The sequence below is a fragment of the Tachypleus tridentatus genome, chromosome 3, assembly GCF_004210375.1.
Source record: "Tachypleus tridentatus isolate NWPU-2018 chromosome 3, ASM421037v1, whole genome shotgun sequence".
NCBI lineage: Eukaryota > Metazoa > Arthropoda > Merostomata > Xiphosura > Limulidae > Tachypleus > Tachypleus tridentatus.
In genome coordinates this window covers 71,396,170-71,423,013 of record NC_134827.1, presented here as the reverse complement: position 1 = coordinate 71,423,013, position 26,844 = coordinate 71,396,170, and the positions used below count along the sequence as shown (strand labels likewise).

At 34.1% G+C, this 26,844-nt stretch overlaps 1 protein-coding gene across 3 annotated transcripts in view; it reads right to left on the bottom strand.

Annotated features, from left to right (window-relative positions):
• Nucleotides 1-26,844, bottom strand: part of AP-2mu (adaptor protein complex 2, mu subunit) — an 84,108-nt gene that overhangs the window by 54,968 nt on the left and 2,296 nt on the right. For all 3 annotated transcript variants that reach the window (XM_076494723.1, XM_076494722.1, XM_076494724.1), the window contains exons 2-3: nucleotides 10,477-10,588; nucleotides 6,121-6,386 (exon numbers count right to left, since the gene is read on the bottom strand). In XM_076494723.1, the coding sequence (XP_076350838.1) occupies nucleotides 6,121-6,386; nucleotides 10,477-10,550 (340 nt within the window). In that variant the 5' untranslated portion in view covers nucleotides 10,551-10,588. The remainder of the gene's footprint in view (nucleotides 1-6,120; nucleotides 6,387-10,476; nucleotides 10,589-26,844) is intronic.

Sequence of the window (26,844 nt, the reverse complement as noted above, 5' to 3'; positions counted from 1 at the left end):
GAAATAAATGGGAAAGTGTCAAACCCCCATGAAATTGGAATCTCCTGTCCGTTAAAATTTTTTTAATAAACATGGGTAAATGGCCACGCAACCCATTTATATGGAGGTCTCACAAAATGCTATACCTCCATGTTGTGTCATAAGCCTTCTCAATGTCAAAGAATATTGATACAAGATGTTGGCATTTGAGAAAGGTTTTTCTGATTGACGTTTCAAGTCTATGGTGGAGTGCTGTCATCGGAAACAACACTAGGTGGGCAAGAGGAGGTTGTTTGATTTGAGGGACCAAACAAGATGAGCATTAACTTTCCTCTCTAAGGTCTTAAAGAGACAGCTCGTCAAAGCAATTGGACGGTACTTTGAAGGAATCTTGGGATCTTTCCCAGGCTTAGAGAAAGGTAAGATAATAGCCTGGCACCAGGCATTAGGAAAAACATTCTCCTAGCAGATCAGGTTAAAAACAATTTGAAGAATATCAAGAGAAGGAGACAGATGGCACATTATATCATAGTGTACATCATCTGGTCCAACAGATGTACTGCCAGACCAATAAAGAGCCATTTTCAGTTCCACCAGTGTAAAGGGACGAATATGATCAAAGAAACAGTCAGTTCGAAAGGAAAGAGGTGAACACTCCACCCGAGTCTTGATGGCCAAAAAGGTGGAGTAACAAGCAAAATTGCTAGATACCCGGCAAAAGCTTTCACCTAGAGCATCGGCGATGCTCCTGACATCAGCAACCTCTTGGCCATCAGAGAGTAAGATCAAGAGGGGGACAGAATAGTAGTGCCCACTGACCTTTCGAACCCTATCCCATATTGCCTTGAAATTGGTTGAGGAAGATATGCTAGTTGTGAACTTAATCCAAGATTCCTTCTGGCTTTGATGTCTTACCCACCTAGCATGTGCATGGGCCCACTGGAAAGTTATGCAGTTTGAAAGTGTGGGATACCTACAGAAAGTATCCCAGGCCAGGTTTCGAGCCTTCCGTGCCATGTGGCAGGCAGGATTCCACCACGAACAAGGATATAGTGGAAAACGTGTCGAGGTTTTAGGAATCGACTGAGCAGCTGCTTGTATAATACAGCCAGTTACTGCTGCCACACAGTCGTCTATTGATGGCTGACAGACAATGGCAGGATCAAGTTCTGCGAGAGCAGTAAAGTGGACCAGTCTGCATGATCCAGCTTCCACCGGGGCACACGGGTAGGGTGGCATCAACCATGGCCAGTCTCTTAAAAGTATAGGAAAATGATCACTGCCTAGTGGATTATTGTCAACTATCCTTGAAAAATGGGAAAATAATGAAGGGGAGCAAACCAAGAGATCAATAGCAAAAATGACTGACTAGGTGCATGAAAATAAGTGGAATAACCAGTATTGAAAAGAGACAGGTTGTGATCAGAGACCATATGCTTTATAGAGTGACCCCTCCTATCAATAACAGCACTTCCCCAGAGGGGATGATGTCCATTAAAGTCCCCCAGGATTAGAAACAGAGACGGCAACTGTTCAACAAGAAAATCAAGGTCTGATTGATCATAGGTCTCTCCAGGCAACAGGTAGAGAGAACAAACAGTGATGGTATGACCCAAGGAAACACGAATGGCTACGGCCTCCAAGGATGTGTTGAGTGACAAAGACAGGGTGGGCACATGCCGATCAACCAACAGTGCCACCCCTCCATGTACTCGTCCATCACATAACCTGTCATTTCTGTACAGAGAAAACTGCCGAAAGGTGACTGTATCGGCAGGTTTCAGAAATGTTTCTTCTAAAGAAAGACATACAGGATGGTAGGAAGCAATCAGTGTTTTAATGTCATCCAGATTAGAACGTAAACCTCAACAGTTCCATTGTATCAAGGTGGCCATTTTTAATGACACGTAGGCGAAGTGGCTGGAAAACCCTTCTGTTTACGACCACGTCTTTTTTTCCATACTGTCCTTACTCGGGGGAGGTCTATTGACCTCATTCAATCCTGCCCTGGGTTGATTGGGCAAGTCTTTCTTGTTGGAAGGAAATTCCAGTGACTGAGGATGCAAATGAATGATTGTTTTGCATCTTGGGGTGGGAGAAAAAGATGTATCTGAAGAAATGCCCGTATTTGGAGCCAAAGGATGTGGATCTTGGGGTTTGTTGGAATGTATGGGAGGGACAGAGATGGGTGTAGAAGTTGATTCATCAACTTTTTTAACAATGGAGGTCAAAAGGCTTTTCATTTGTTTTGAGAACAATTCTCTTGGAGGCACAGAGAGATCTGTCTGCACTCCCACTGTAGTTTTGGAACAAAGTACAGCAGCATATGTCCGAGATGAAGCAGTGGACAGCAATTTCTGAGCCTCAGGATAACTAATGTTATGATTCGTTTTCAAACGCTGCACCTCTTTTTCCTCCAACCATTTAGGGTAAGAACGAAAGTAGGAAGTGTGAAAACCATTACAGTTGACATCTTTTTTCCTATGGATCCTCCTAATAAAAATTTAAATAAAATTGTGAAAACACAGTTAACAGGTAAACAACCACTGTCCTTTTTGACAGTGATTCAAGGTCATGAGTGGTTCAAGGTCATGTGGAGCCATACGAGGGGATGCACTACAATGTCAAGCAAGGACACTGCAGCAATGCCAGGGTTTCATGAGCACTATACCCAAACACCAGCATGAGACACAATGTCCACAACACCCATTGAGAACTTCCAACACAGGTACTTGGTTGACTCTAGCACAAGTGGACCAGCCGACTGATCCAAGGGGCCACCCAAAGGCTACCCGTCTACAGGAATTCAAGGCCAAAGTGGTGTGTTAGGGTTGGACTTCTCAACCACCAGTATCCTCTCCTTCCCTTGATAGGTCACCACACACAGCAAACATGCAGGTGTATGTTTAGATCCCAGAAGAGGTAAACTGAAAGAACAGAACCTTCTCTGGGAGGTCCCCTCACCATGTACAGGAATCCATATTGAGAGGTGTAAGGAGGAAGATCAGGTAGATTGATGCCCAGAATAGGAAATGAAAGAACAGTAAATTGGAAACTAATTCAACAGGTGTTAATGAGATTAATCCAAACATGACAGTTAGTTAAGAAAAAGCTAAGTTGACAATAAAAGCAAATATCAAAATGATCCAATAGTAGTATAATAATAGGATTATGCTTAATAGTTTACTAGCAACTCAAACAAGTGAGCATGGAGAGAGGACTCATCTATATCCATGTACCAATTATAAATATTGCCATTCAGGGATGTTCCCCACCAAGAGGAAGAAGCATAGGTGAAGAGTTATATTACATTTGTTTGTGTGTGTGTCTGCATGTGTGGAAATAATGGTACACAGAGGGTGATATTAGATCAATCCATCCATCCATACAATAGTAGAATGGAGGAAGTAACAGGAAAACCCTCGAAGTGAACCGCTGGTGATACAAAGGATGGGATGCATGTGTATCAGAGGATAAGCAGTCCCTGTGAAACCATGGTCACCAAACACTGAACCTCATATGCATAATATGTAGGATAAGAATGAATTCTAATAACTGCAATGTTTATAGCATGCAGTCAGATAGGAGAAGGCCATTCCCAGCAGAATACGAGTTGAAACACAACCCCTATCCATACTCAACTAGATATTATGTGGAAACAAGGAAATAATGACAAACAAAGCCTCAAAGAGATACTGAAGATAGATAGGAGTGTAAGATAAAAGAAATGCGATGAGGACAAAAAGAAGGGAATGAAAGAGAAAGTAGGTGGTTAAATGGCACAAAGCAGCTGGGCTATCTGTGCCAAACATCAGGTGAAAAGTTAAAATTGATATAAATTTAGTAAAATTCATAAAAGGTAATTAAAGTAAAACAAAGCAAAGTTTGAGAAAAACAGCATAAAACCAATGTTTACATCTAGTCTACAATGTTAGCATAACTGTAATTTTCATAACTTGCCAGGAGGACTAACAGGTAAGTACAAAAACCACTGTCAGTCACTTGAAGTTGGCCTTTCCAAATCCCGGTTCTGAGTTATTTGACGTTATGACCATTTTTAAAAAGTAAAGTAATAAATGTTTTAAAAAATTGGTAGCAAAATTTCAAAAATAAGTCACCAGGATGATAACGAGTGGTTCAAACAGCAGCATTGATCACCTTAAGTTAGTCTTTCCAGTCCTAGTTTCGAGTTATATGATGTTACAGCCATTTTGTAATTTTAAATTGACCGAGATGTACTTTGATTCTCAAAAGTGAATCACATTAAAAAAGGTCTAATGTATACATTAAAAAAAATAATGGCCTTTAAAAAAACTAAAAACATTACCAACGTGGACAATGTCACCATCACAAATAACACTAACATTATGGACAAACCTTGGGACAGAACATGTTTAAAATGGTGCCTTCGTTGAGAGTCATAACGACAGCAAGAAAGTAAAATATGGTTTATGGTGATCTGAGTGTTATACAGACTACACATTGGTGCATCAGTTCCAGATAAAAGAAAATGATGTCCTAAAATACTTCGACCAATGCATAATCTAGTTAGAACAACTTCCTCTTTCTGATCCTCACAGAAGTAAGACGGCCAAAATCCAATATAGGCTTTTACTTGGAAAAGCTTGTTTTTTGCGTTGCTCACTCCAAGTTGACTGCTAACTGGCACAGGGCCAAGCCTTGAATACAGGACCATAGTTCATGTATGGAACAGGCACAGCAGTGATAGTGACAGAGCAGATAGATTTAGTTGCGGTGTCAGTAAGCTCATTCCCGCAAATACCAACATGGCCCGGTATCTAGAAAAAACTGGATAGAAGTAGATGTTAAAGAGAAATGGGCCAGTTGGTTTGGAATATCGATAAGAACAGGGTGTGAACTCATGTTAAGCAATTCCAGAGCCAGTAGAGAACTAAGCGAGTCAATATAAATTGTGCAGTTTCAGTACTGCTTAGCTTCTATGTGATCCAGGGCAAGAGAAATGGCCTGCAGTTAAGCAGTAAACACAGAAGTTGTAGAGGGGATTCTGTGTGCAACCACTGAACCACAACAGACCATGGCAGAGCCCACACAGTCACCTCATGTCGAACCAAAAATATGTCGAAAGATATTCAGCAAATAACAAACAGTATTTCCAATAGGGAGTGTCTGCTTTTCTCAGATGACTTAAAGACAAGTCCCACTTGGGGACTGTAAGAAGCCATGGAGGGATGAGCTGACCAGTGGAAACAGCAATGTTATCCAAGGATAGACCCAATTCATCCAACTACACCTGGATACAAAGGCCAAAAGGAGCAATGGCAGATTGTCTGTTCCAAAAAAGTATGGCTCACAGAGGAAGGGATACACAACCTCAGGTGGGATGCTTTGGTAAGGAACGAAGTTTTGAAGCATATAGTAAAGACAGTTGCAAATGGCAGAGGTGCAAGGAAGGTTCACTAGACTCTGTGTATATAGACTCTGAACTGGGGAAAAATGAAAAAAATATGAACACTTTCTGGACTACTTGTTTATGCCAAAACTGCAAAAAAACAGACTAAGTGAAAAAATTGTTTTAAATTGCCATATTAGTAAACACGAGAAGAAAATATATGACATCCCTGTATGTCACAGAGCTATATCACAGGAAATGATAAAAATCCAAATGCTAGATCTAGCTTGATGCTCAGCAACCTCAATCTATCTTTTTGTTTTCAAATCATTATTGAGAAACAAATGATTCTATAAAATAGAATATACATTAAGACAAATACCTAATATTTATAGAAAAACATGTTTTTGTTAACACCACCATATCTAATATTCATAAAAACATAAGACTAAGAACTAATAATAAGGTACTGACTATTAACGTATTTACAGATATTTAAAGCTTAGAAATTTCATCATGACATCAAAAAATGTTGCTTCATGTTTGGTAAAGAAGTATGTCATTTCTAAATATCTATACAGAAAACTGCATTACTATTTCTTGGAGTTTTTATAAACATTCTGCCAAAGTTTGTATTTCAGACAACACTGCAGAGAGATAAGTCTTACTTTCATTCTGAAAACTCTGGCTCCTAGCTTGTAAAAATACCAAGAACTAATACCCAAACAACATGGCAAAATATGCACTACAATTTTTGAAAATTTTCTCACCATCCAGTAGCTCATAAATCAAAACAAAGTTGTTCTTCACATTCTCCTCACTAACTTTACCAAAGTATGACTGCATCACTTCTACCATTTTTAAGAGGAACTCAAACACCATTGCAGCATTAACATTTTGTCGAGTGACTGCTGCAAGCCATATGTTACTTCTTTTTATGTGAAAAAAACTGGTTCTGGCAATATTTGTCACAGGACTTCTAACCTGTTGCCTGGCATGAATGACATTTACTCTGAATGCATCCACAGCATTTCTCCTAAGGATAAAAGAAAAAATGATTTCACAAGTTTATCTCCATATAAAATCCAACAATCCATCTATGATGTTTATTCTACCTACAACAAAATTAAACCTGAAGTATGTTTTAAGCTAAAAGAAAATAACTAACATTAACAGTTATAACAAATGAAAAAATTTTCACTTTCTTTGGATATTATATTACATAAGAACAGTCAATGGTGTTATGAATTTTATTAAACTAACATATACAAAGCTGAAAAAGCAACTAGTAATGAATCACACTAGTCATGGAGAAGATTGGAGGACATGGGCAGAAGTATGGAAGTTTTGCAACTCAAGAAGTATGTGGAAAAAACAGGTATAATCCAAATTGAATTGGGGCATTTTACTAGACAAACAATGATGTAATTATAGAGAAGAGTCAGTGACAAACTCCCAAAAAATTGAATAGCAATGAAAGTAATAGATTTAAAATAATCTATTTACACTGGATACCCAGTGACTAAATATAAAATTACAATAAAATACAATACAAAGTAAAAGCTGTTACTTCTGGCTAGTTGTCACCATGGACTGCAAGGTGAGAAATGTGTTGTGACAGAAATCCACAGTTAGAAAAAAGCCTGTGCTTTGATTGGTGCTAAATTCTTCTCATGCATAATTAAATAAAGTGTAGCTGTTTACTTACCATGCTGCAAGATAATAAAAGAGTGTAAATGAAAGGCTATATTAATAAGACCAGAGGAAAAAGAAAGAAAAACTGGGTAAGAATGTAAGCTTTGAGGAATAATAGTTTCTTATCAAATAAACATGTACTTCGGAATGGATAGAAAATTTCTTAAAAACAAACTTACACTGAATACAAGTAAGACTCCCAGACCTGTGCATAAAAGTACAGTGTTCATTGGTGCAAATATGGTTCACAAAAAGAATGTTTTCTCAATTTTATTCTAAATTATACATCTTTTAAATTGATGTAGATAAAATAAAATTAGCTTTTATTTTGTTTTACTTAGTTATTTTTAACTTCTAATCAAAGCATGCTACCAATATATTCATCAAAACTGTAAGTTAATTGAGTAATGAATACAGGCTGCTTGTACTTTAATAACAATTACACTGTACTGAATCATCAGCTGGATAACATTACTATTAGTGATAAGGGTTGTCATTCCAATAAAATCCCAAAATATTTAGGCAACTTTGAAGATTTAGGTTAATCTTAAATCAATACACTACACAATCAATACAAAATAATCTTCATAATAGAATTACACTAAAATATTAAAATAAATATAATACAGAACCATTTAGCAAATACTGCTAAACTGATAGAATAATGCTTTCTAAATTTTATAAATACAAACACATATTCAATTAGTCAGATTTACTGCCAGGTTGATTTTCAGTTTCACTCCAAGCACACAGCTTTCTCCAATCAGAAGTGTATGTCAAATTAGCATTAAAGAAAAACTAAAACTTAAGTTGACTATACAATGAAGTAGCATTTGATTACATTACAAAATAAAATCAAGTATTGTTTGCTTTATATGCTCATTGAAAAAGGTATATAGTTGGGAGTAAAAAAATGGTACAATTTATTTAAACTTAAGCCCAAGTCTGACATTAATACAAATAGTTACAGTTAGTCTGGTATATTATAGCCTTGCAGTAGGTGGCTTAATGAAGTGGTCAACATATCAACATGAAAGTCTCTCCTTGCTCAGTGTCTAGAAATTTAACACTGAAGAAATAGAATTTACTGAAAATACCTAGAAATTAATCCTTCATTATTTCGGATACTCTAATGTTATATAATATCTTCGGATGGTTACCCTAAAAAGATAACTGAGTTGATGGAAAATTATCAGAGAAAAGCTACTAGAATGATACCTGGGATGAAAAGGTTGTAACATGATAACTGGTTAGGATTGCCAAATTGTTTTCTTGAAGAAATCTGATAAAATGTTTAGATGTTTAAGCAAATTGATAGCACTGATGTATTTTCTGTTTTTGTACTTTAACCCAATCATGATGGATCATAGATCAAAAGGCCATGTCATTACATTTGTAACCCTGCATTCAAAATTTTAATCAACTACTACTTTATGAATCTATATCATTAAATTTGATATAAAATTATAGACAATTCAAATATTCATATTATGCATTATTTAGTTTCTTAATTCAAAAGTAAATATTTAAAAAATACCTCAAAACATTGATTTTTGTGTGTCACATATGTCAAATGCAGTATTGCTTCAAAATGGATGTTTATGATGTCAAACTATAAAATCTACACTTTTATACAAATTCAAATTAACAATACTGACAAGCTAGAACACAGAATAAAATCCTCCTATAAATTCTGTATATGACAAGACATCACTAATGTAATAAATCAAACACTGGACCCCCACTCACCATTTTTGATTTTTGGAAATGGTCCCTTATATACACTTAACTCTATATTCAACATGTGAATAACTAATCAAAAGCTGCAAATGTCCCACAAGTGGTTTCCCTAGCCATTTCCAAATATAACAGTCATTTCTTTCTCTCAGGACAAACCTACATGCTGATAAATTGAGTCTTTTAGCCTGTTTCTGTTGTCAGGCTGTACTTCTCCAAATTGTTTGTGATTCAACATGCATTCACAAAATTCACTAATGCCATTGAACTCTTTTCATCAAACAAATTTTCCCAAACTATGATGTGCAAAAATCAACATCACATTTCTCACATGAGAAAACACAAACAAGCAGGAAAAAATGTTGTCCATAGACAACAACAAAAAAAATACTTTTTATTACACCTCTAGGTGATTATGCCATCTCCAAGAAAATAAAAACTATAATTAGGAAATATGAACTTCTGAATAAAGCTATAAAATGGTCAAGTTCAACCCTAAAAAGCAAACTTTCAAAATCTCGGTACACTAACCTGCCATGTAATAAAGCTAACTGTCTTAAGAAAATGTGGTTGTAGTCTAAAGATGAGCATGTCTCCAACGTTGTTTAATAACTTACGTGTAACATCTGCCAACATATGTACATAGGAGAAACTGGAAGAGTACTATACACAGAATGATAGGAGATTGTATTAATGATCTTTGGAAACTATAAAATGAGAAAAGCACAGCTGCAAATGATTTTTTAGCTAATCATGAACAAGTAACATCTGACTTGAAACCACAGTTGTCAATATAGATCTTCATCAAAGCCACTAAGTAAACTGAAAGAATATTCAAAGAAGCTGTTTTCATCAAACAACTATGTTCACAAATGAATCATAAATGGGCCATGACTGTCTGAGATCTTCATATGGCTTTCACACAACATAAGCCACCTACTATTAAGTATTTCTAGGAAGATATCAACATTTTAGCTCCAATCTGACACACAATACTTAAAGATAGTTTTCTGAAGTATTTTACAGTTTAAAATAGCCCTTTTGGTATGATTCTTATTTCATTAGGTTCACTTGTTAAATTAACATAACACAACATTTTACAAAAATGTGGAACCTACTGATCTGCCTCAGTTGTACTATCCTCTAAACTTAAACTGCTATTTAAAAAATCTTAAAACCATCTTTTATAGTTCATATACTTCTCAAGCTTTTTCTTCAATTCATTTAGGTTTATTGCCTCCACAACATCTGAAAGCAAACCATTCCAAAAGCCTGGTAGAAAAATACAATAGTGCTAAGTGAAAATTATTTCTCCCTTGTCAAAATTTAACTATCCCCTAATCACACTATTCTCACTATTAAATACGAAAAAGAGATGATGCATCAACACTATCACTTCAATCAGATCCCTTTTTAACTCTTCCAAGACTGAACACAATATTCCACATGTGGCCTAAACAATGACTTATATGATGAAATTATTACCATTTTAGACTTTTTTACAATATAAATTGATATCCTAATTGCACTATTAATAGCAATAGCACACTGCTTCAGTGACTTGAGACTGATCATTCATTACACCAAGATTCCTTTCTTTCATAACACTGCTACGGTTATACACATCTAAATTAAGACATTAACATATAAAACAAAATTAGTGGTTGAACACGTATGTAACAGTGACTACTTACCCAATGTCATCTCGATAAACACGAGAAATTAGAACTTCCCCCTTGTGATTATATATAAAGAGTCCACCAATCATGATTATTTGTTTGGATTGCCAAAACAAGACCAGGTTACCTATTTGCAAGCAGAAAAACAATATGTATTTTATATGTTTTAACTGAAATTAATATCACAAAAATGCCTCACTCTTCTATACGACATTTAACAAATGTTCATTTAGTGAAAAACTCATTGTTAAAGAAGTTTTTCATTGTATTACACTATTTATATCAAACAATAAAACTTTGGTAATAGTATTCATGTTTCTAATGTACTTACTAAAATATCATCAATTTCAACACTTTTTTTTTATTTTCTGTGTGTTTGTAATGTTTTCCAAAATTATGGAAGTTGCTAGGTTTAATAGTTTGGTGGGAAACAAAAATTTTTAAATAATTGAAAAGTACCAAAAAATTGATTCAAAAACATTTTTGAGTTAAAATACAGTTAATATTAACATATAAAATAAACTTCAAAATTTGTGTTAGAAATAAGTTTATCAAATGGCAAAAAATATGAAGTGTTAAAGAAAATCTTGTCTTTAGACTTCTGACACAGCAGTATGAAATTGTTACTTTTTCATTCCTAAACTTTGCACCTGAGTATGTATCATACAAACGATACAACAGCTTTATTCATTTATCACTCACCTGCAGAAATAATACTTCATACGCTTTCCATACCTGTTATTCCAGACAATTCAGTATTGTCTTCCACTTTTGCAAAGGGTAGTATTTATAAGTAGGCAGTTATTTAAAATGCTTTGTAATCAAAGGAGAGTAAAGATTAATTAAAACCATTTGTATTTCTAAATTTAAAACCAGAGAGCATAAAAGTTAGAATAACATCAATTTATTTTGTAAAATAAGACTTTTAATAATTGTATCTTAATCTTACAAGGTATGAAAAAATTAAGGAATAAATAAGAATAAAAACAAAATATCTATTCAGATAATACTGTATTATTGTTGTGATATATAATGTTTGAAATATTCATACTAGCTCCCACAAAGTTCCATTTTCATAATAATGATGTTAATTTTTCAAAAGTTAGTTACGCAGATCTGTAACCCAATTTTTTTTTGTAGTTTTTATATGAAAGAAGAAATTTCCACTAAAGAAGAATTATATGTTGAATTAATTAGTATTGACCACACTGTCCAAAAGTAAACAAGTCAAAGTTAGAATACTGTTAATACAATAAAAGCTTTAACATCCTGCATGTGTCAGACATGAACAGTGCTGGATGGGTAAAAATTTTAGTTGTAAAATCATTTTCCTTTTGACATTTTACATGAAAAAGTTTAATACCTCGCTAATGTTTCTATATCATTTATAACAATGAAACTTTTCAAAGTTTTAACTTCAAGACGTAGAAAATATTTACAGATAATGTTAGCATAATATGAATCACAGAACAGATGGCTAACAAATGAAGCTTGCCTGCAAGAAAAAACAAAGCCACAGCAGCACCAACAAGTGACAGCATCAATCACATACATTTGCAAACTTTCAAAAATCTTTGACAGCATTCTCCAACATTTTATAAGAAAGCCAGTTCATACAATGAACATTCATATTTGAAGATATTGAAGTTTCTGCTTACAAGAGTTTTCTAAATATGAAAATGAGAGACAAAATTTTTACTGTACGAGGACTGTTCAAAAAATACGCGGACTGACGTCATAAAACAAAATGTACTTTATTTAGAAGTTACAGGTCTGGGACCCCTTCAAAGTACTCTCCTCCCCAATGCACACACTTATCCCAACGGTAATGTCCTTCAGCTCCTTCGTCGCATTTGCCTTAATCTCGGGAATCGTCTCAAATCTTCTTCCTTTCAAGGGTCTTTTGAGTTTGGGGAACAATAAAAAATCGCAAGGAGCAAGGTCAGGTGAGTAGGGGGGTGGGGAAGAACAGTGATTGAGTGTTTGGCCAAAAACTCACGAATTCTGAGGCACAAATTTTGCAGCAACGCGGTGCATCTTCAATTTTGCGGTCAAAATCCCGTAACAAGATCTGACTGATATCCCACACTCTTCAGCAAGCTCCCCGACAGTCAGACGTCGATTTGTCCGCACCAGGGTGTTGATTTTGTCGACGTGTGGGTCGTCAGTTGACGTGGAAGGACGTCCAGGATGCTCATCATCTTCAATGGACTGTCGACCATCCTTAAAACGTTCATGTCACTTGAAACATGCCGTATGCTTCATAGCAACATCACTGTAAGCCGTGTTAAGCATAGCAAATATTTCAGTTGCAGATTTTCCAAGTTTAACACAAAATTTCACAGCAAGTCGTTGCTCCTTCAGGTCATTCATTCTGAAATCCACCAAACAAAAAATCGCACTTCACTTAAAACCGCGTAGCTAATACACAAATGAAGATATCTGCAATCGGGAAATGGCATCGTAATCAGCTGATCTGTGCGAACCTAGCAACACCAAGCGGATTCCCCTGGAACCAACTGGAGCCATACAATTCAAACAGTCCACATATTTTTTTAACAGACCTCGTATATTGTGCAAATGATTTGCTTACACAGATTAGAATGTAGCAATTTCAAAGCTTATATCTATTTCTTGAAATGATGATGGATAAGAAAATTGGTTGGAAACAATATTTGAAAACATTTAATTAAAATTATTATTTAAAATGATATTTAGAAAATATTAGAGCATGGTAAACAGAATGTTTGTCTTCAAATTTTCTTTTAGAAGTCATAACTTGTACAGTCCTAACACTTGGATTTTCACTTACTTTAGGCATAAAAAACATCAAAAACATCTTCTACACAAAGAAAACTTCATTCTGTAACAAGTCTACATTCTAAAATCTACATGTTTCCTAAACAATATGGACTTTCAAGAAAACAAATTTCTAAAGTCTGACACACATTGTTGAAGTGTCTGGAAAAAGCTAAAGCACATGAATTTACCATGGCAATATTTAAATAAAGTTCATGTTGTTGTTTAGTATAGAAATAACCAATTACTAGCTCAGGCTTTAAATTATTTGTTGTAGATTCCAGCTGTTTACTATTGAAAACCTCAAAAACTTTTATGATAATGAATAGCCCATTCAAATAAAAACACTGACATCTAATGTTCCTTTTTGATACTATATGGTAGTGAAAAATAACTGGCTATTTTTCTTATTAATTTCTGAAAAAAATGAAGAGGATTTAAACTTTCTAACAGATTTGTGCCCATTTATGTAACATTAAATAATGCAAAAATTAATTTGTGAATCAGATGGGTTTATACCCTGTAATACGCAGAAACACTAATTTCAATTATTCAGTTATTTTCATGACATTAATTAACAAATGATCTAGTTTACAAAACACTAACTGATCATTACTCAAAGGTAACTGATTATCATGTTTAATCTATTAACTTTCTCAGCTCCCATTCCAAAAGTATGGTATGGAAGTATATACATACTATGTCAAAACTTCTCATGTGACTTAACTAGTTTTATCCAAAAATTTGTTTGTAGCAGAAATACACAAAAACAACAAACACAAGAAAAACAGATCAACATGAGTTGGTGAAAATGAAAGATATCTTGATTCATTTTGTTGGAGTAAAAAATAAGCAGCTTTTAATACTTTGGGCTAATGAACACTGCAAAATACAGAAGTCTAAAAGGCATGTTTAATGAAATGCACACGGTGTAAATATGTAATAACTATAAAATTCTAACAAAATGTTATTTTTAAAAAGCTAGTTCATAAATGTCATGAGCAGCAGTAAGAGAAAATAACAAGCTTACATGCTGATTATATAAGCTTTTATATAATTTGTACAGATAGAGAAGCATTGGTTGATTCTTCAGACCAGCATTTCTCAAACTAGAGGTTCCACGAGATAATGGATATTTGAGTATGTAAACTCAGATGGATTTAGGTCAGTTTGGGCCTGGGGCAATAAATAACATTTGTCCCACCCCAATAAATACAAGTGCATATAATGCATACAAATTTCAAAATTTTTCTTTGGGGCTTCCAAGTGATTGGAGCCTTGCAGTGGCTCCTTCTGCTCTGCTTTTAATACAGCCCTGTGTACAGTAATTTGCTATCACTGTGGCAATGGCCAGTGTCATCATGGAACAAAATATTTTCAAATGAGGAGCCCTGCAAAACGTTTGAAAACTCTAGCCTTAAACAAAATAATTAACAGACATAAATACATTTTTCAAGTGCAACAATATTCCAATTCAATGAAATAAAAGATGCCAAATCAGGTCTACACAGGGTTTAAACTTATGGTTCAGCAACATGACATCAGGAGTAACTTTGGAGCACCCTCTTTAGCAGGAGCAAAAATGTTTGAAAAGCTACTTGGAATTACTCTGAAGCCACTGTCATGGAAATATTGTCTGGATGAGGTGTACAAAATAAAAATTAAGTAGCCTGCTATACAATATGTCATGTTGCTAGTGTGACACTGTATCTATAATAACACAGGCTTGCCATGGTTTTACTGTCTTGAAATTTTTACATGCTCTATAGTAGTTCCTGCATGCTGAATCCAAAAATATTTTTTCCATCACATACAGATTTTTTACAAAATATCCTATGTAGCTTTACGTAAGTGAATCATTTTCATTGAAATCAGGTTGATTTCTTATGCTTTAAATGTTTACAACCAATGACTATAGATTTCTCTAAACCAATCACAATGTGAGAGTCTTTTCGATCATTCTAGAACCCACAAAAAATACACCACTAGTATATAAACATTTAGCAGGCCACATAAAAGGTCATGTATAGATAGTGTTTGTACACTTTGACACCAGTTCTGTCTTTTCAATATATTATTTACTTGTCACTATGGCAATAGGAGGTTGTGTAAATGACCCAAACATATTCTATTCTGGTAAAGATAATCTTTATTAATTTACTGTAAAGACAAAGTTGTGATAAAAGTAATTGGTTCCTAAACTTCAGGCTTGATAGTAAGTGTTTACAATAAGTTACTGGTATTTGGTATTAAGTATTTACTTTCAGGCCATAAGTATAAATACAATGATTAATACTAATGCAGGAATTAAGCATTTACATTTATTATGTGTAATCGGTGCAATGAGTGGGTTTTATGTGAGGACTCAGGACTGGTACATACTATTAAAGAAGCTAGTAATTAAAGATGTGCAATTTTTATGTAGTTTGTAGGGTGGAGAAGTCAGAAGCTATCCTAATTAAAGTAAAGGCAACATATAAAGAAAAGTGTAGACCGTGGGAAATGGCAGCAGGATTTCAAGAGAAATTTGAACTTTTACATGCAAGAGATATATCAGTTAACAATGACTTTCAGAAAGTTGGCAAGAGTATAATTAAGGCTAAAAATAGTGAATTTAGTTATAATGACCCTATTATGTAACGTAACTTACTTTAGCCCTTGTCTTATGCAGCCGAGGAGCTGCATAAAAAAAGGAAAACAAAAGAGTCAGAGAAGGATGTGGATGATAAAGAAATTAGTTATAAGTGATTCCTTAGCAAGATACATGAATAGAATAATCTAAGGGTAAAGAGAGAGAAAAGAATCAAATTATGCTACCCAGAAGCACAGATGGAGAACATAACTGGCAAAGTAAAAAATATAATAAAGGGGGGAGTAACAGACATGCAGTTTTTGAGGTGCATGTTAAAGCTAATGATGTGGGGAAAATTAGGACAAAGAAGCTGATCAACAGGTACAAGGAGTTAATAAAGGCTCTTGAAATAAAAGGCTATAACTTAATTTTATTAGGGATACTGTCCAGAATTAACTGTGAGGATGAAGTAATAAGTAGGTCATTATGACTGAATGCTCAATGTAGATATGATAAGTAGATTGGTTAGTTGGACTTGTGGAATCAGTTTGGTGGTAGAAGTAAGCTTTTGGGAATGGATGATCTATATTTAAATAGGGAAGGAGCTGTCAGTGAAATTTTAAACTAGAAATAGACAGTGATGAAGGCCAGGAAAACTAAATACAAAAAGTATGAGACAGAGAAAAGTTTAATATTGGAAATGAGTAGTAAAGGGATTATAAGGGTAGGCTAAACCATTACTATTGTAAAGTTAATGTTAAGAAGCAAAATAACTTAGAAAATTTTGAAATAATGGAAATAACTGACACATGGTTCAATGTAGATGATTTTGATGGCAGACATTTCTTTGAAATGCATGGTTAGAGACTGTTTAAAAGGAATATAGTATTAAAAAGGAATGGATGAGTGGCTTTATATGTAAAATGTTACTTACATTTTGTTGCAATTGAGGCTATCAATAACAGCAATAAGACTGAATCTACTTGAGTTTCTATTGGTGGATACAAAGGGAAAAGGCTTTCAGTGGATATATGTTACAGACTACCAAATGATACTGATGAAATTAGTGAGAAATTTTACAGTGAGATTAAGATTTTAGCTGTTAATGAAGTCATAATTATGAGTGATTTCAATTTCAGCTATATATACTAAAAAATGCTGGAGTAAAACCAATGAGAAAGAAATATTTTTTGAAACTGTTCTGGGCAGCTTTCTTCACCAATTAGCACAAGAAACCTACTAGAAACAATGCTATTTTAGATTTACTGTCAACTTCAAATATAGAAATGACCAAGAGGGTAGAAATTTAGGGAAATAAGAGTGTAATTGATCATTGCTCTGATAGGTTCTGTATTTTACTGCGTAAAGAGATAAGAAATAATGATATTATGGTTAAATTTTTAAAAAGAAAATTATGAAGGCATGAAACAAGAATTATCTGTTGTGAATGCAACAGCCAAGTAATTTGGAGACACTGATGAGTTGTGGAAAATATTTTAAATATTCAAGATAAAAATTTCTTACAGAAAATAAGAGGGTAGCAACAAGTAAAACATCACATTGGCTCACAAAGAGTTTGAGAGATAAAATTAAAGCATCATAACTTTAAGATATTTAAATTGAGTGGTATGACATGAAATTTATAAGATTATAGAAAATCAGTAAATTAGGACATCAAAAACAATGTATGAGAAAAGGTTGGCTTAAAATGGAAAAATGAGCAATAAAGATTTCTTTAAATATATTAAGGCTAAACAAAATGTTAAAATGGGGGCAGGTCCCTTGAAGGATGATAAAGTACGACTAATATCTGATAATTAGGAAATGGCTGCTTTATTAAATTGATTGATTGATTTAGTGTTTTATGGCACAAAGCAGCTAGGCTATCTGCACCTAACATCCGGTAAAAAGGTAAAAATAAAGTAAACGTAGTAAAAATACATAAAAGGAAATGAAGGTAAAACAAAACATCATTGAAAAACAGAAAAGGCATAAAACCAATGTTGACACCTAGTCTACAATGTTAAGAAAAAAAGCAGAGTAAAAGAAGTTGTAAAGTACTTACTCTAGCAAAATGGTAATGATCATAACCCGCCAGGAAGACTAACAGGTAAGTTCAAGAACCACTGTCAGTCACCTGAAGTTGGCCTTTCCAGTCCTGGTTCCGGGTTATGTGTCATAGCAGCCATTATCAAAATGTAAAATAATAGAAGTTTTAAAAGACACATATCAAAATCGTAACAATGAGTAGCCAAATGTCCAGTAAAAAGGTAAAAGTAAAGTAAATGGAGTAAAATTTGTAAACGTAAAGGAAGGTAAAAACCAAACAGCAATTAAAAACACAAAATTGCATATAACCGATGTTGACATCCAATCTATAAAGTTGTAAAGAACTTCTGTAGCAGAATGGTAACGATCATAACCCGCCAGGAAGACTAAAAGGCAAGTACCAGAACCACCGTCAGTCACCTGAAGTTGGTCTTTCCAGTCCTGGTTCCGGGTTATGTGTCATTATGGCCAGTACTAAAAGGTAAAGTAATAAAAGTGTTAAGTGACATGTAGCAAAAGTGTACTAACAACTCCCCAGGACGACTAACGAGTAGTTCAAACAGCAGCATTAGTCACCTGAAGTTGGCCTTTCCAATCCTGGTGTCGAGTTATTTAATGTTCTGGTCATTTTCCAATGTCAAATTGAACTAGAGAGAATAAAACTGTAAAAAGGGAACCACAATTAAAATGGTGTAATGAATAAATATGCAACACTTAAATGAGATTAAAAAGATTAATGGCTATTAAAAAACTCAAAACTTTATCAAGGTGGACAGTGTCACCATCACCAATAATACTGTCCAATGTTACAGATAATCCCTGGGAAAAAACATGTTTAAAATAGTGCCGTTGTTGAGAATCGTAACGATGGCAAAAAAGTAAAATGTGGCTTATAGTGATTCGACTGTTACACAAACTACAAACTGGTGCATCAGTTTCAGAAAAAAGAAAACGATGAGTTAAAAACCTGTGATCAATGCGTAGTCTAGTTAGAACAACTTCCTCCTTCCGAACTTTACGGAAGCTAGATGGCCAAAGCCCAATATAGGGTTTTATTTGAAAAAGCTTGTTGTTGCATTGCTCACTCCAAGTGGACTGCCAGCTGGCACAGAGCCGAGCCTTGAATAAAAGTCCATAGTCCATGTACGGAATAGGCACAGTGATGATAATGCCGGAGCAGGTGGATTTAGCTGCCGTGTCTGCAAGCTCGTTCCCACAAATACCAACATGGCCTGGTATCCAGAAAAACTTGATAGAAGTGGCAGTTAATGAGAAATGGGCCAGTCGGTTTTGAATATCAGTGAGAACAGGGTGTGAGCCAACGTGTAGCAATTCCAGGGCCAGTATAGAACTAAGCGAGTCAGTATAAATAGTGCAGTTGAAGTACTGCTCAGCTTCAATATGATCCAGGGCAAGAGATATGGCATACAGTTCAGCAGTGAACACAGAAGCTGCATAGGGGGATTCTGCGCACAACCACCAAACCGCAGCAAACCATAGCAGAGCCCACTGAATTACCTGATTTGGAACCATCTATATAAATGGGAATGGAATGATTGTTTGAAAGATGTTCATTAAATAAATGATGGTACTTCCAATCTGGAGTATCTGCCTTTTTCAGATGACTGAAAGAAAGGTCACATTTGGGGGCTGTAATAAGCCATGGTGGGATGGGCTGACCTGTGGAATCTGCAATGTCATCCAAGAACAGACCCAATTCATCCAATTGCACCTTGATGCTAAAACCAAAAGAAGCAATGGCAGATCATCTGTTCTGAAAAAGTATGGCCCACCGAGCAAGGAAAACACAATCCCAGGTGGGATGCTTTGGTAAGGAACGAAGTTTCGAAAAATTTAGTAACGACAGTTGCAAATGGTGAAGGTGCAAAACAGGTTCATGAGATTCTATGTATAAGCTCTGAACTGGGGAGGTGCAGAAAGCTCCAGTGCAGAGTCGAAGTCCTTGATGATGAATGGGGTCCAGCATCTTTAAGGCCAAGAGTCTGGCAGAGCCATAGACCACTGATCCATAGTCGAGTTTCAATCGAATAAGAGCATGATATATCTTTAACAAAGAACATCGATCCGCTCCCCAACTGGTGGTAGAGAGGACACAGAGGATGTTCAGTGCTCTTGAGCATTTGACCCGTAGCTGCTTTAAGTGTGGTATAAAGGTCAGCTTATGGTCAAAGATAAGCCCCAAAAAATTGTTCTTAGGGACCACAGGCAGTGAAACATCACTGATACAGATATCAGGATCAGGGTGAGAAATTAAAGCTGTTTGCCATGGTCCACTTCATTACATGAATGAGGGCAATTTGTAGTTGCCGCTCAATATATCTCATGTTCCACGATTGACATGTGATGTGAAAGTCGTCGACATAGAGCAGTGAGAGGGAGTTGTTCAGTGATGGCATTAATCTTTATACTGAAAGGTGTGACACTCAAAACACAACCCTGAAGGACTCCAAGTTCCTGGAGAAAAGAACAGGAAAGTGTCGAACCCCCATGAACTTGGAATCTCCTGTCCATTAAAAAAATTTTTAATAAAAAATGGGTAAATGGCCCTGTAACCCATATATGTGGAGGTCTCGCAAAATGCTATACCTCCATGTTGTGTCATAAGCCTTCTCAATGTCAAAGAATATTGATACAAGATGTTGTTGTTTGAGAAAGGCTTCTCTGATTGATGTTTCAAGTTGAATCAGGTGGTCCATGGTGGAGTGCTGTCGTCAGAACCCACACTGGGTGGGTGAGAGGAGGTTGTTTGATTTGAGGAACTAAACAAGACAAGCATTAACCATCCTCTCTAAGGTCTTACAGAGACAGCTCGTCAAAGCAATTGGACGGTAGTTTGAAGGAATCTTGGGATCTTTCCCAGGCTTAGATAAAGGTAAGATAATAGCCTGGTGTCAGGCATTAGGAAAAACATTCTCCTGCCAGATCTGGTTGAGAACAATTAAAAGAATATCAAGAGAAGCAGGAGATATATGGCGCGCAGCATGTCATAGTGTACTTTATCTGGTCCAACAGATGTACTTCCAGACCGATGAAGGGGCAGTTTCAGTTCCACTAGTGTAAAGGGATGATTATAGTCATAGAGACAGTCAGTTTGAAAGGAAAAAAGTGAAAGCTCTGCCCAAGTCTTGATGTCCAAGAAGGTGGAGGAACAAGAAGTGCTAGATACTCAGTATAAGCTTTTACCTAGAGTATCAGTGATGCTCCAGATATCAGCTGTCTTGGCATCAGAGAGTAAGATTGAGAGGGGGACAAAATTGTAGTGCCCACTGACCAATTTGGATGGGAATAACCTTAATGTCATGAGAGAAAGGGATGATGGAATAATAGTTGATCAGTCTATTAAGCCATTCAAGCAGTGTGCTATTGCTATTAGAAGGACAAATAGAATTTGTATTATGAATACAAGCCTTATGAGATTACAATTTCTCTTAGAGGTTACTGCTGATTCCACATTTGGAATATTGTGTTCAATCTTTGGCTCATTACCTTAGAAAAGACATTGAATTGTTGGAAAGGGTTACTAAAATGGTGTCTGTGATAGATAGGTTGCCATACAAGGAGAAACTAAACTATCTCAAACTGTTTTCTCTCAACAGAGTTAAGGGAAATGTGGTTAAGGTGTTTAAAATTATAAAGGAAATTGATAAATAGGGTTCATCATAATTATTGTTTATATTTAACAGAAACAACAGTAGGAATAGGGGAGGACAAAAATATAAATTTTGGCAGAGTAAGAGTCATCTTCAGCTAAGACAGTTTCATGTTTCTAACAGGTTGGTTGGCCTTTGGAATGGGTTACCTTTAGATGTAGAGGCAGTAAATTTAAGTGAGTTAAAGAAAAAGTTTGAATGGTATATGAACCATAAGAACTGGTTTTAAGATTATTTTTAATTATTTTAAATTAGTTTCAACTATGTAAGAGCAAAATAGGACCAATGTATCCCATTTTGTTCCAAAACATTATGTTTAATATTGATGTCTTGGGAAGGTAGACTAAAATTACCTTAAATGTTAACTTTTATTTCCATTCATCCTCATACAGATTACAATAAAATTTAAATGTTTTATATGATTTTGCTTTGAGTTAATACTACCACATCCATACTGCTTCTTGTAGTGTTCAACACAGAAATATTAAGTCCCATTTTATGGGTCTCGCCAAACATCACATGGACTTAGTTGTAATTCCATCTATTTTCAAAATGGTATTCCTCATGGTGGGAAAAGCAAGGGAAAGATATGGCTATATGAATCTAATGCAGAAATCCTTCAAAAGTTACTACAGTTTGTATGTAATAATTGAGAAAATAAAAAATACAATATTTATGTTTTGAGTTAAAATACAATAAAATGTATTTTTTAACCATTGGACCATAAAACAATCACATTTTTTAACAAACTGATTATGTCCCCAGGACTCAAGAAATTGAAAAACTAGTGCAGACAATGATTACATTTAGTTACCACTTCCATTTAATTACCAGAGTCAGTTTCAAGTCTTTGGATCTGCAAAACTCCTGATCTGAATTACCATATTGCAAGGTAACTATAAAAAGGCAAGAATTATTTACATTATACTGACCTATAGAGATAGGCCCAAGTATATGCCAAGATCTGAATTAATGCATCATAATAAACTCACATATCCCCTATCAGTAGCCATCAACCAATGGTAAAAAGAATAGTAAGGAAAGATCAATTATCATCAAAGGAGAAGTTATTTCAAACGAATTTCAACTTATTTGTGGGTTAGATATTAAATGTTTGCACCTATTTGTTAATCTATTTTATTTCATGTTTAATAAAAGACTTCTCTACATTGACAGCAATATACTATAAAACAATGATTCTTTAACATGTCAGTTAGAAAATATGGTGCTTATAGCATTTAACAACTTTTTTAACCTAGTTATAGCTTAGGAGGCCAATTACTTTTTTTTCTGGACATTCTATTTTAGTGATTTATATCTTATGTTTTAAAATGGATACTTTAAAAGGTAAATTTCTCTGAAGATTTACAAAACCTTAAGCTTAGGCAATTGAGTGTACAAGTCCAAAGTTGAACAAATTTACAGAATGTTCACAACTGACACATCACTCTTCAGGTAAAAGAAATACCAAAGACAAACAATAAACTATAAAACTAAAAAAGAATAAAAAACTACAAATGAAAAGCAAGTAAAAGAAATTGTAAATAATGCAAAATTATATTTTAAATCACCAATTATTGAAAAACAATAAAGAAAAAGGTAAATGTATATCACAGGTTTCAACTTTTAATTTCAGTTTCACTGTACATTTACAAAACATGTAAGTTACAAATGTTTACTATAAATATCTTTAATATTCATCTGGGATGCTCTACAGCTTATGCAAATTTATTATATAAAATACAAATTTAAAAAAAAGTATTTTTTACACTTAGTAATGAAAATCACCTTGCAATCTAGACCCACTGACTCTAAATGCACAGAAATGTTTTTGTAAAATACTTTACAACAAATACAATTTATGTACAAAAAATAGTAATATTTGTTAAATATAAAAACCTTGTCTAATTTTATGAAGACACTTAGTGAATTCATAATTATATAAAGTACAACTCCACAGAAACAGGGGCTAGTGTTAAGCACCCTCACTATTTCAAAAGTTAAAGTGGAGAATAATGATGGCTTTTACAGTAAGTATTGAACAGACTGCATCATAACTTCAGAAATAACAATTTCTTTATCTTTTCAGCCATTCCAATAAAAAGTCACCAAAATCTTCTCAAGGTATCCTATCATATGAAGGCAAGAACTAACTGCTACATGGTACATCACTGATTTCATCACTAATAACTTAAATGTTCATCCTCATATTTTAAAATTTTACCCTAAGAAGTTAACAATATCACATCTTTCTGCCAACTTGTGACTGGTGGAACATTTACTGACAGCAAAAAATTAATAATTATAGTCTTAAAACAAAATAATTTGCACAGCGATCAACTTCATTCTTAAATATTACAGTGAATGAATTTACTCTCAAAAATTAAAATGACAATTAGTACATAAGTATAAACAATTATGCTCAAAACATTTCCTACCACAATGAATAACTTTAAAAACAGAATAATGAAAACTAAATAACTTTCTGAGAAAAAACATGGCAAATAGTACACTATTACTTATGTTTGCATGGGTACAAATATTATGACAATTTTTGTGTTCAAAGTTTTTTGACATAATAATGGTTGCTTTTATAATATTTCAATAATTTACATGCACAAAACCTTAAAATGAAATTAATTGTTGTTTCAGTTTTCCAGCAGTAAAATGTTATGACAGTCAAATTGCATGTAATAAAATGCTGTAAAACTGAATCTGAGAAACTCAACAACAGACATCTGACCCCATTCAAATATAGTCTAGTTGCCTATATTAAACAATTAAATTATTGTTGTTTTGAAATAAATGATTAAAATGCCTTACTGTTTGGCCTTTAATGCAGCAAAATATTGACTAAAGGATGTGGCAAAAACCATACACAAGTAAGAGTTCACTTTACATTCATTAACTCTCAGTTAAACAAATTTTAATTAACTACAGTTTAATCTACAGAGAATGGGTACTGTCTAAAACACAGATGTGGCAAAACCCCATCAGATATGATGTTTGATAATGTGTGCTTAGTGTAGGATTAGATGCATCTGAACACAATTACTGCTAACTTGATAAATTTTATTCATAAAATTGCACTCAAATAAAAATATATCACAACACTATATTAGAATTATTATACAAACTTTCTACTGTCCTCACATAATGCAGTGTCATTTTAGGTAATGCAATTTAAGGTACTGTAACTTCAAAAAATTAAACAATGATATTTTTCCAAGTAAATTTTCATATTTTTTAGTTACACACACACACACACATATATACATATACATACACATACATACATACACACCTTAAATTCAACAGAAAGCAGCACAACATACAAATTTGAAGCAAGGATTGTTAAACTAACAGAATAATTAATATAGCAGGGTTAGTAGAGCTAGTGGTGATGCACTTAGTTGTGCACATAGGAGCTAATGATGTAACGTGTAGAGAAGAGTATATCACATCTAAAAACAAAAGTGTTTAATACAACCATTTAAAGAAAAGTACCTTAATAACAATTTTTTCAGAAGTATATAATTAAGAAAAAAAGTGCTAGGTTTAGGTCAATAGGTGGGATTAGTTCAGTGGAAAATTAAAATGGAGCTCTTTGAAATGAAAAGTTTACATTTTAATAGGGCAAGTGTTGTTTTGTTTGAAAGGGTTAATGAATCTGCTCTATAAAGAACTTTAAACTAGGATTAAACAGTGGTGGGTGCTATAACCTAACTGAAGAAAAATATGATGGAAAGTATAAAAAATGAAAAAGACTTTACAGCACTAACGAGAATAGGTGATTTTAATATAGTGAGAATAACTGAAACTTTGTTAAATGTAAACAGTTTTGACAAAATTTTTTTTAAAGTAAAGGGTTCAGGTTATTTAATAAAAACAAAGTTCTAAAAAGAGGTGGAGTGGCTTTTTGTGTAAAATGCGAGGGTACTATACCTAATAGTAAAGAAGTTGAATGTACTTAGTTATCTGTTAACAATTACACAAGGAAAAGTCTTTGAATTTGAAGACCATCTAATGAAAGTGATGAGATTTTTGAGAAACACAGTGATATAAATAACTCCTGTTAATGAGGTCATAATTAAGAAAGATTTTAATTTCATGTACATAGATTAGGAAATTTGAGTCAAACCATGAATGAAATGTGTTTGTAGAAACTATATAGAATAGTTTTTTTCACCAACTGGTCAGAGAACCTACTAGAAACAATGGTATTATTATTATTAATCTCTAATACAGAAATAGTCAATAAGGTAGAGACTGATGAATGTTAAGGTTCAAATGATCACTGCTCAGTCAGGTTTGATGTTTCCTTAAATACTGGAGATAAGAAGAAAAAAAAAGATTTTTGGTTCCAAAACATTTTTTTTTGAAGAGATAAGACAAGGATTATATATTATGGTTTGAGCAACTGAATTAAGTGAAGATACTGATCACATGTAGAAAAATTAATTTGGAAAATAAGTTTTTAAATATTCAATACTAGCATGTTCATTATATCCAACCCCCCTGAAAAATAGTGCATGGCTCACAAAAAGTATAAAGGACAGAATTAAATAAAACATCAAAAATACAAGAAGGTTCAAACTGATAACAGAGATAGGAGATTTGGAGGATTATAAATTTTTGAGAAAGTTGATCCATGGGAAATTAGAAAATTTAAACTATGAAAAAGGTTTGGCTAGAAATATAAAGATTAAGTAAGGATTTCTTCAAATACATTAAGGATAAGTAAATTGCTTGCACAAAAGTGCAGCTTTTGAGAGATAATACAGAAAGGCCATTATCAGATGGTTATGAAATTCTACTTTTTTATTCAATATCTACTAAAATATTTAAGTAATATTCTTCATCCTGAGCAGCTGTTAAATGGAAACAAGGTTCAACAAGATAATTACATCAATTTTGAGCTTGTTGAAAAAAAAAAAAGGGGGGGGGAATTTTAAGATTTATAAAACTTGCATTCAATTGGTTGATTTGCTTGTTTGTAATTAAGCACAAAGCTACCTAATGGGTTATCTGTGGTCTGCCCACCACAAGTATTGAAACCCAGTTTCTACTGTTGCAAGTCTGCAGACATACAACTGTACCACTGGGGGCCACTCATATTTGCAGCACCGTGTTTAGTCTCAGATTTCTTACCTTAAAAAAGGACAGTGAATTTTTTGAAAGAGTGTAAAAGAAGGCTACAAGAATGATACCCAAGATGAAAAGGTTGTCAATCAAGGATGGTTTAAGACATCCAAACTTATTTTCTCTTAAAGAAAAAAAAAGAAAGAGTTA